Below are 11,344 nucleotides of genomic sequence, written 5' to 3' on the forward strand. Positions count from 1 at the left end.
GAGACAAGCTGACAGCTGATGCTTCTGTATTTGTGATTTCGAACAAAAACAAAGGCAAGCTGCGGGGATTAAAGTTATTTGTGGTTGAAATTATTAAACTGGGACTGTTTGTCCGAGCTATCAGCATGGCCTGGCGTTCCGTTGGTGCTAGCAATCAGGATCTTATACGCCAACTGAAAGGTGAGTGGCATTTTGGCACGAGTGGCACAAAAAATAATTGGTTTCCAAAATGCACAGAATACGGCGTCATTGGATCCGACGCAGTGGCAAAGGCAATGATTGATACGGATCGAAAACACTATTCCCCACGCAACCCCTACATGGATGCGCCTCAACCAATTGGCGGCGGAGTGACTATTAGCGCACCACATATGGTAACAAGTGTCTGCTGGGTTTTGGATTTGATACTAAGGGGTTTCTTGCACTCTTCGCATAGCACGCCTTTGCATTGGAATATTTGCGCGATCATTTGAAGCCAGGTGCTCATGTGCTGGACGTCGGCTCTGGTTCGGGTTACCTAACCGCCTGCTTCTATCGCTACATCAAAGCGATGGGGGAGATTGCCGACACCTGCATTGTGGGCATCGAGCACCAGGCCTCGTTAGTGGCAATGAGCAAGGCCAATTTAAATTCCGACGATCGTAGCATGCTCGACTCTGGAACGCTGAAAATTGTGCAGGGCGATGGGCGCAAAGGATACCCGGCACATGCGCCCTACAACGCCATACATGTGGGAGCCGCTGCTCCCGATACGCCCACCGAACTCATCAATCAACTGGCCAACGGAGGCCGCCTGATAGTGCCAGTTGGACCCGAGGGCGGCTCGCAGTACATGCAGCAAGTTGGTCATATAATATTTTATATTGTTCGACGCCTCACCTTATTTTTTTCAGTACGATAAGGACAAAAATGGTAAAGTAGAGATGACGCGTCTTATGGGGGTGATGTATGTTCCACTCACGGACTTACGCTCCTGATGGCAAAAAATTGTACAGGTGCTAATCGTTGTGCTGCTGATTGGCATAGTTATCTACCAAATTCGTAATTTTGTTCGCTAACTTAACTATTTGGTCAGCAGACAGGCGGTCAGGAACAGAACCCTTAATGAATTATCAACACTAAAAAAATAGCAAGTCCTTTTAAGTTGAATTAATATAAATTATTTGTCTACATATATATTATACAGATCATAATTACGTTAATTAAAATAATCCTATTTGGCTTTAAAGTCCCGAGCAGAAAAAATGTTATTCGACCTAGATTTCTGATATAACCGATCGACTTAGCCTGACAATCGAATGATTCACCTTCGAGTTATAGCAGAGTCATGACATGTCATGTCATGTCATTCTTCATTCCATTTTTAAAGTGTTCCGTTCGGGATTTAGTCGGGAGGCAGCTGCGCGGAATTGGAAAGTGACTGATGATTAAGGAGGCCATAGACGAATTGATGGCCAACTTAGAGACGGAGCTGGCCAATCAAATCAAAGCTCTACGAATCATCTCTTTCAATTTTGGCGCGCAGCTCTAGCGGTTATCCAGTCCTATCATGGACAGATAACGATTAACCCATTGTAGAAAATGATGAATCTCATGAACTATGATGAATTTGAGCGCAGTTGAAAGGAAAGATCTATACGGATCCATCTGTACGAATAATACAAGCAATATTATTTTCCGCCGTTTTACTTTAGTTGTTCACTTGTTTAAATAGTTAGAGGGGTCAAGAGGTCAAGTGGGCTAAGCTCGCTGAATTAACGAAACGTTAGCACCAGGGTGACCGTTTGCAGTATATTATATTTTCGGTATATTTTGACGCCGAAATTGAGGTGAAGGTATGTATATGAATTTATGGTATATTTTATACAAATTGCAAATATTTCTATATCAAGGTAAAATAAAATAGCATCAAAATTAGCTCAGGCAATGCTCAGGCTATCAATTTCCAGTTTCCAAAAGCATCCTTTTTTGTTACCTTTTTATTAATAAAAAAAACAACACTTTTTTTATTGGTATATTCCATTTAGAAAATGGGACAGTATATTTCGGTATATTCCTGAGATCGGAGGGTATATTTTATCCGTATTTATTTATATATACACACAGCTATATTTATGGTGACCGTTTTTTTTTAACACATTTCGGTCAATCAATCATAAATTTCATCAATCTATTAAATTTAATTTTATTAGTTATATTTCAAAACAGGGGGTATAGAAACTTCCAAACGCAGGTTTTTTGAACTTTCGCTCTCTCAAATCGTACTTCCGTGCATCATTTATTCCAATGGATAGCATTTAAAACATATTCGCTCATTCACTTTCGAACAATTCTAAGTTGGTGCTCAAGTTTGGTGGGACTTGCTCTCTTTTTTTGTGAATTGCTGTCTATTTTGTCATATCCTCTCTTCGTGGAGGGATTTTTCCTTGCCACAATGTCCCTTTTCAGCTCAACAATGTCCATACATTCCACTCACTTACGTTGCCACTGTTTTTTTTTTACCTTTTTTTGTTCAAACCTTGTTTTAGACACAAAACAATAAAAAGGAGTACTTAAAAGTAGCTATCTTTTGGAAAATGTATTCATCAATGGCCTAAAATTAAGTGGGCAGAGCTAAGGGTTCTAGTAAGTCAACATTTCTCCTACGTTTTATTTGTTTGACCTTTTTCGGTAAAATTTAAAATAAGCCAGGCAAGTAGAAAATTGATTCATTAATCGGATAAAACTATGTGGGCAATACTGAGGGCTCTATCTAGCTGGTAATATTCGACGGAATATCAAAAACGAGAAATATGTATAATAAAACTTGAATTCATAGGAATATTTACGGTATATTTTTAAAATGAGACGGTATATTTTTGTATATTTCTGAGGGTCGGACGGTATATTTTAAATAAATCCGCAGTCACACTGGCTGCATTTGTTTGTCTGTTCTGTTTTAAGTGAAATTAAGTAAAAAACGGAAAAACGTTGGCTGCGAGCTCTTTATTTGGTTTTAAAATGCAGATACTGTCTAAAAGCACAACAATTTGATATATGAAACAAGGTAAACGGAAGACTGTTGAAAGTAAAAGCTGAGAACGACAGCATAGAACGACTAGCTGGTGCGGCAATTAAACAATAAGAAGTGCTGGGGAGTTGGTTAACTAGTGTCTTCTGCAGGGCGTGGAACGAGGCTTTGAAGGGCCCCAGCCCAACCGTGTAGTTCGTCTCATTAAAGTAAACGAAGCGCGAAATTAAGTCGTAAGTTGTGGTAGGTGCTGCTGCCTGCTACCTCTGGACAGGTGTAATTTGAGTTGTGCGAAACGTCCCCCACTCCACATCACTTTACTCCACCTTTCCAGCCAGTTTGTCAAACCCGTTTGGCCTTTCTGGCAGAGTGGCAGGGTGGCAGAGGCTAATTTGTGATATGGGAAATTCGTTTGAGTTGAGGCAAACAAAATTCCACGCGATTTCCATTTGTTTACATCCGATCCGAGCCCTCTCTCGCACTCTCTCTGCTTCTATATCTGTCTGGAATTTGTACAATTCTCAGCCATTATACATGCGCTGCGCGAGTGTATTTTCAATTAGATCATTAATTTTAATATTGCGCGCGTTTGTGCGATTTCAATTAGTTTGGCCTGCCAGTAAGAGTGGTAGCCGCAAGCCGAATGAAGTTATACCCTTCTATAAATTTTAATTTTCTTTACTGAACTTAATTCTTACTGTGGCAGGGCGACCAGCTTCTGATTCAGCTATCTATACGCCTTGGAAGTGTAGTCACGTTCCGCAATCATAACTTTTGCACGCACAAATAAACAAATTTTGTTCATTCTTTCCAGCATTCTCATTTCGGATCTCGCAATGGACGCAGCAATACTTGAGTGAACGGAGGCGATCGGTCAACAAGCATGCCCATGTCCCTGCAGGCCGCTGCAGCCCCGGCCCCAACGCCGGCTCCAGCTGTCAGTACCACGGCAGGCAACCAACTGCTGCGCCCCCAAACGCTTGCTGGTCCCGAGCGTGAGCCCATCGAGTTCAATATCAATCTAGTGGGCGCACCGCCTGAGGTAGAGCAGCTGGTGCAGCAGATCAAGAGCGTGGCCGAGCAATTCCTATATCATTGGAAGAGTTTTCCCATCGGTGAGATGAGGCATGCGAATGATGTGCATGATCCACGCTAATCGTGTCTAATTGCAGTTCTGCCGCAAGCATTGGCCAGCAGTGGCCTGAATCTGACGGCCAGTAATGCGACGAACAGTGTCAGCAGTCGCAAAGCGCGTCCCATTAATCTGCGTGACCTATTTATAGCGCCTCCCTTCGACGAGCTAGATGCAGTGGCCTCCGATGGTAGCGGCGAGCCGCGCCGCCTGACGAACGCCCAATTGAAAACGCTCCGTGAAACTGGGTGAGTTTTGGGGTCGTCGGTCGCAGACGAGAGCCTACTGCTGCTCATGATGGATAGATTGTTGGATGAATGGATGATGGATGATGGATGATGGTTGGAGAGACACACGACGCAACTAAGCGCTAAATAAGAAGCAAAATGCAAAAGACACGTCTAGCAAAAAGTGCAGCAAAATGTTTTGCTAATTGCTGATAAACCTATGCGCTTAAGCCACATCTCCCCACCCCACCCACACCTTACCTTCAAATGATTATAATTGTGTGTTACCTTAATTTCCTTCAAAAATTCGCCTATATCATTCCTCGACACTTTTGCACAAAAAGCAAACGCAAATGAATCAAATTAAGGCATGCCTCCAAATCCACCAAAAACAAGAAAAAAAAAATTAAAGACGATACAGAGCTATTCGGGTTGTCTTCTACCTGTTTTGTGTTTAATTTTATTGTTTCCTTTCCTAATACTAAATGCATGTGCGAAACGAATTGAATCGAACCCTTTTTGTTAAACAAACTTGAAAACGGTTGACAACAACAATTTGTATGTGAAATATTTCTGTAAAGCTTGCAAAAGGATAAATATGGAAAGCCGAAGAAATTAACTTTGGAACAATTGGAAACAATACGTAAAAATGGGTAAATAATACACACTAAACACAATAAAGCCAACGAACAAAAATCTACTACTACTACTACTACTGGGCAAAGGCATAATTAAATCGTATATGTCTTCCCGCCTGTCTGCCTCAGCCTCAGCCCCAGCCTCAGCATTTGTATTAAGCAATTGTTTAGTCGGTGTTCTTCCGTTTGTACATACTACCTTTCATTTACTGAATGTTATTTTATTAACCTGTTGTTCTCTGTTTAATCATAATCTACTACATAAATGCTCTGAAATTGTGCATGCTGGAAACAAATTGAAACGAAAGCGAATCAAAAGCGAATCTATTTGCATGCAAGAAACAAACCCTGGAGAGCCGCTCGGTCTCTATGAATCTAAAGAAATCCTGCTTAGATAATGATTATTATTTTGTAAAGCTCTTAATGGAGCGAGTCCCGCAGCGGAATATAAACCATTATATGTATCCACTCCCACACACACACATTGTATGTACACTTTGCAAACCTTGGAATCGGGCAAACATAATTCTGAATCTGAATCTGGTACACGCTTGTGCATGCCAACAATTTGTCATTTAATATAGCGTTCATTTATGTGTGTTTTTATGTTGCCTTCAGCTTCTTCTCTTTTCAACCATGAACCATGTGACTGACTAATGCTCTCTATCGTGCCTTTTCCCACAGCGAATTCGATGTGCCGAGCCTGCATTTTCCGGGTCAGGTGCACAAATGGCGTCTGTCGCAGCTGCTGCAGAAGGGCCGGCTGCGTGCCCATGACTCCTTTCTGAGTGATCTGGCCCTGGCGGCCCGCTTTGTGGTGGTCACTGCTCGGTCGCGTATCTTCTCGCATTTCTTTTCGGTTGTGCATGCAGTGCATGGCTTGATCGGGGCATTCACCAAGCTGGCGGATATGTTTATTGGCGTGCCCGCGTTGCTGGCCCACAATTTGGACTACAAGATCAAGGAGGAGAGGTGTCGTTTCCTCATCGCGGAGTTGGTTTGTCGAGTAAGAAACGATTACGATTGATTGCTCTAATTGGTATTTTAATGGATTGTTTTTGCTCTTCCCACCTCTAGCCTGAGTTCGAGGACTGTCTGGATGGCCTCTGCTCATATGTTCGTAAAATGCTGCGTCGTGCCACCATGGAAAAGTTCGATTTCAATAGCTGTGAGGTCAGCCAGCCCGTGCCCTATTTGTTCCTCACCCCCAAGGGACAGGAAATCGATTTGCGTCTGTTCTGTCGGGACATCATGCGCAAGGCTTTGCCCATCCTGATTGGCATTTTGGAGAGGGAGACGCGTGGCTGGTTTTTGCATTTCCGCGAGCGTCTGATTGCCGAGCTGCGGGCCAAGAAGCTCAACGACAAGGAGATCGAAGAGGAGGTCAACGAGGCCGTAATGAAGGAGTACTTGCAGCGCGTCTACAGCTCCATTGTGGGCAATGCCAAGCTGGCAGAGCTGGGCACCGGCGTGCCCGAGTTGCTCGTACAGCAGGCCCAGTCCGTGGTGATCATGTACAAGGCTGTGGACAAGGTGCAGCAGGATATTAAGCGCACTCGCGAGGACCACCAAAAGTGTCTGGCCAACGATCACTCCGTTCTGTCGCGCGTGACGCCCTGGCTGCGCTCCAAACTGCGCAACGCCGAGGAGAACCGACTGTACAAGTGCGCCTGGTCGGCCCACGAGGAGGCGCTGAAGATGTGCGCCCAGCACCAGCTCCACCAGACGGCGTACTTCCTCTCCCGCGATCTAGCCTTCATGAAGGAGCGTGAGCCTGTGCTGCTGAAGGAGCTGAAAAACGCCAAGACCCCCACGCGCAGTTTTCAGTGGGCCTGTCGCATTTGGTCACCGCAATCGTGGATCATTCGCCGTAATTTTCAGGGCCAGTCGGATGTGATACCCACTGTCATCAGCCAGCATGCCACGTCCATTGTAACTCCTCGCTCCGACCCCAGCCAGCCGGTGTTTCTCGTCGAAAAGGAGATCATTCGCACGACGAGCACGCGCTGGCCCTTCTGGCGCCTGTTGAACATGTTGCAGCGCATCTGGTGCTGGTCGTGGAATATGATGTTCCTGCTCGGTATACTCGTCCCCTGGTGCAGTCCTCTGGGACTGCGCGCCCTCTGCTATGTGAAGCCCTTCATGCCGGACCTGGAACTCTCGCAGATCAATGGCACGCTTTTTCCGCGCAAGACGAGCATCACTCAGACCATGGCGTCGCGTCTCATCGAGCTCTGGCGGCACATATCAAAGTCACGTACGCATTTCGAGACGGAACCAGATACGGGTAAGTCTACGATAATCCTTGTAGTCCTTAGCTTTATTTAATTAATTTTTTGCAGGGTTCATTGGCAAGGGATTGACGCGTAATCTGAATCGCACGTGGAACTACTTTGTGAAGGGTTTCCTGGGCACCATTGTCATTCTATTCGCCTTTCCATTGATCTGTCTGGCCACCAGTTTGCTGAGCGTTGGCCTGGCCCTCACTGCCCCGCTGTGGATACCCGTATTTGTGCTCCTGCTGCACATTTACATGATACTCATCTATGATCTGGATGCGCCGGATAATACGAAAAATCGTTATTGCATTTTACTGGAGGCCATAGTTTGGAATCTTCTGATACAGGGCTTGCTGCAGCCACTGGCGGCGATTCTGGTGGCTACACTGATCTGTCCCCTGGCTGCGGGGATTGTTTTTATAGGTAAAACATCTCTTTGAACGCTAAGAGATCGTGGTGTTTAACCGTTTAAGCTCTTTTCCCCAGTTGGCGTCATTCGGTACACTCTTCGGCTTGTCTGGGACTCTCTCACCTATCATCTGTTCATCAAGAAGTGCGGACGAGTGCCTGCCTCCGATAGCATTGCAGTGAAACGGATTGCTGGACCCGGTCTGGCCCTGGACTACTACTTTATAATCAGACCAGAGCAGGCCCTGGCCGCGCTAGAGGCTAAAATGGAACTGGACGAACTGCAGGCGTATCAACATGCCACCGAACGGGTGGTACTGCAGCCGCAGCAGGATTTCCTGCAGTTTGTCGAGGCCTGCTTTGGGCCCTTCTCGGCGCAAATCAGCAAAATCGGTCCGTATTTGTCGCTGGATCGAGAGGCCCAGGATTTGATGAGCACGCTGCACGAGAAGCTGGAGAAACGGCGACGAGAGCTGCAAACGGCCTTAACCACTCAGGTCAAGTCGCGCATTAAGTTGAATACCAAAGAATTGAAGGTACGTCTATGATGAAAATGAACGCAAAATGATTTGACCTTATCCATACGATTCGATTCTTTATCCCTTAGATTGCAATACAGTTGGCCGCCCATATACTAGAGAAGTATTATCCGTCTCATGTCATCGGCAGACTGTCGATTAGCGAAGAAGAATTCTGGGATAACAAGGTGAATAGAACTTACGTTAATCTTTGACTTCAAACCCTAAATGAATATATATTTTACAGGGTCTCACGGTTAACGACTGGCCGGGTTTGGCTGGTCTTATATATACCGACATATTTAGTTTAGATTTTCTAACGCCACTGACTGAACATGATACCCATTTTAAGCTAGAACCACATGCCTCGCTCGATTTGATGCGCTACACGGAGATGGTGAAGAACGCCAACGATGTGATCGGCTCCAAGGGGCTGGACCTGCTGGGCAATGTGTATGCCCCGCGTGGCAATGTGCAGGTACATCTGCCCTTCCTTGAGGTGACCGCTTTTAATCCGCGCTCCCGCATAACGCTCACCTTTCGCAAGCCCGAGAAGCGGGACATGTCTGTGGGTCTGACCACGCCGCGGGTACGCGCCCATCGAGCCCAGCATGTACCGAAAACAGGGCAGGATGGCCAGAAACCTTGGCGGCCATGGAAGCAGCAGTGCGGGGACAAGAGTGTGACCGAAAATCTGCTCATACCGCTGCCAGTTCCGCACCCCGTGCACATTGCCATTGCCATTTTCAATCGGGACACGGAACAGCCCATTCCCCTGGACTCGGAGCTTGTCTGGGAGATACTCAAATCAATTGAGGATTGCCAAGGCGGTGATGCAATGGTAAGCAGTCCTTAACAATAGCAGTAGATAACAGTTGGCTAATCCTCCTGCATTCCCTTTGTATAGGCTGTCCAGGCTGTGGCGCGTTATCGTGGAGCGGTGATCGAATCCAGCATTGATTCACTGGCCAGCAGCAGCAGCATTGGCAGCACAAGGGACTCTGGCTCCGGTTCTGTCTCTGGCTCCGCCTTGGGCAATGGCACAGAAACTCTGCCCTGCGGCAATCGTGAGGTGAGAATAGTAATCATACTTCTTAAAGATCTGCTTTATTGACTTCTCTGAATCTTTAAAAGGTGTGTACGCAGGTGAAAGTAGATGCAGAGCCACCATCGGGCTCCTCTGGCTTCCATTGGACCCTAAGCAATTGGGGCGCAGCGCAGACCGCCCGTCGTCGTACCAACTCAAATGTGCGCGTAGATCTGGCCAGTCCCGAGGATATATCACTGGACACGGACAGTTCGCGGGCCGTTTTTAACAATGCCTATGGCACAACTGTCTAACAGGGCCTCCCTCTCTCTCTGGTTCGGGGGCACACAAGTATATATTTAACCCATATATACCTATAGAGATATGCGTGGCTGCTCGCTTTTAAAAGATGATATGCATAATCCTGTTTTTATCTCGAATATCGTTTTAAGAGTTGGCTTTTATGTCCCTGTATCCTTCAAGAAATCGCTTTCAAAGTTTGCCAAACTGTCCAAGCTTCTTTGTAGGTCCAGATTCGCGGGACATTCACTCCCTATTTCATTGTAGAACCACCCCAAGCAGCCGCGCTAGTTATCGTGTAATATGAACAAATTTATCCCATATATCTATATTTACATATGCGTATATGCTATACATATATGATTTGTTAGTATATATACTAAATATATATATATACATTGCATACACAAATCGAAAGCAAAGCAGAAGCAAACTTCAAATCTAGTCGCAAGCAAATTTTATGCAGCAATTTAACTCGAATTCTTCTTATGCAACTACTAAACTAATACCAATACCAAACGCAACCCCCATGACAACGTTTCTTTACTTTTTTTTCCATACCACGAAATAGTTATAAATTATATATAAAAACAAATATGCCATGAGATTTCGTTTGTACCTCTAACGATACAAAAACGAAGATTAATTTCAAACCTCACCGCAAGAGAAACTAATTTGTATTATAATAATGCCACGAATTGTACTATTAGCAATTGAACAAATATTGTTAATTAATAACTAATTTATTTATAGAAACACAAACACACACTGACTACTATATACCTATATAGGTACATATATATGTTTTATCTTCTCCAATACTTTTTCTTCCAATCAAAATATATGGATATTATTAATAATAGTAAACAAAAGGCAGCGTAAAGTAACGATAAATAGGAAAAACAAGGATAAACATTTTTACATTTATATATACAATGCATACATACAATATACATACATCTATATAACATATTCAGGAGGTAATCGTAAATTACAAAACTGTTGAGGCGTTTTTTGTATCTGTCATTTCCAACCCCAAATCGAATTCCAAACTGACTCCCTCCCCAGAGCAAGATGCCCTCCAAGTATTTCTCAAACACAATGATTTTCACTATACTCGTACTATTTTTAACTGCCACAAATTCAAGTATTAATTTTGTTTCCTGATTATGTATTTCGCACTCGAATTTCGTCATCGTTCCGGCAGCTTCCTTCCAGTGTTATGTTTTGATCGTTTAACTGATTTTGTACAACGTTTTTTATACTTATTATAATTTGCAATCGAAAGGCAAAGCGAAAAACCAACCAATGAAATGAATCTTTACATACAAATATACAAAACATTTACATCAAATATGTAGGTATACAAATTAAACGAAAGAAAAAGCAAAAACCAAGCAAATTAAAACCGAGAACAGTAAATCTCATGAAAATGCATTGAACAATTTTATGTAAAACGTTTTCTTAATATTAAACAAAAACCAGATGTAACAATAAACTATGAATGAATGATGTGTGCCGGCAGCTTTTCAAGTGCCGCCAGGTCGGCAGAAGCTATTCAGAACCAGATTCGAGTTCAATGCAAATAAACGTTCAATTATTCGCTGGCAACCTGCGACACTTAAAAAGTTGTTCGCACATTTTGTAGTGTAATATGTAATAATAAAAATGTTGGCTAAAAATAATCAAAAATAATCGTCTTTTTATTGTAATCGTAATTTCAGATCCTCTCGAGAAAGTCCTGGAAATCCAAAAATATCAAATTGTTGCTGGTGCCCAAGACCTACTTTTTAAAGATGATAGCG

The 11,344-nt window shown here is 43.9% G+C and overlaps 2 protein-coding genes across 3 annotated transcripts; both read left to right on the forward strand.

Annotated features, from left to right (window-relative positions):
• The first annotated feature begins 20 nt into the window (after positions 1-20).
• Positions 21-1,235, forward strand: LOC108155964 (protein-L-isoaspartate(D-aspartate) O-methyltransferase). Its single transcript, XM_017287140.2, has 4 exons — positions 21-180; positions 238-374; positions 437-841; positions 894-1,235. The coding sequence occupies exons 1-4, from the start codon at positions 126-128 to the stop codon at positions 975-977; spliced, it is 681 nt and encodes a 226-aa protein (XP_017142629.1). The 5' UTR covers positions 21-125; the 3' UTR covers positions 978-1,235.
• A 1,663-nt stretch (positions 1,236-2,898) lies between these two features.
• On the forward strand, positions 2,899-11,224 carry LOC108155502. Of its 2 annotated transcripts, XM_017286338.2 has the most exons (12): positions 2,899-3,046; positions 3,825-4,125; positions 4,183-4,390; positions 4,951-5,022; positions 5,692-6,013; positions 6,085-7,294; positions 7,350-7,709; positions 7,773-8,230; positions 8,302-8,400; positions 8,460-9,053; positions 9,120-9,284; positions 9,347-11,224. In XM_017286338.2, exons 2-12 carry the CDS (start codon positions 3,894-3,896, stop codon positions 9,551-9,553), a joined length of 3,927 nt encoding a protein of 1,308 aa, XP_017141827.1. In that variant the 5' UTR covers positions 2,899-3,046; positions 3,825-3,893; the 3' UTR covers positions 9,554-11,224. The 2 variants fall into 2 exon arrangements, with proteins under 2 accessions (XP_017141827.1, XP_017141829.1); XM_017286340.2 differs by lacking the exon at positions 4,951-5,022.
• Positions 11,225-11,344: the final 120 nt, after the last annotated feature.

This window comes from Drosophila miranda, chromosome 2, assembly GCF_003369915.1.
Source record: "Drosophila miranda strain MSH22 chromosome 2, D.miranda_PacBio2.1, whole genome shotgun sequence".
NCBI classification, from domain to species: Eukaryota; Metazoa; Arthropoda; class Insecta; order Diptera; family Drosophilidae; genus Drosophila; species Drosophila miranda.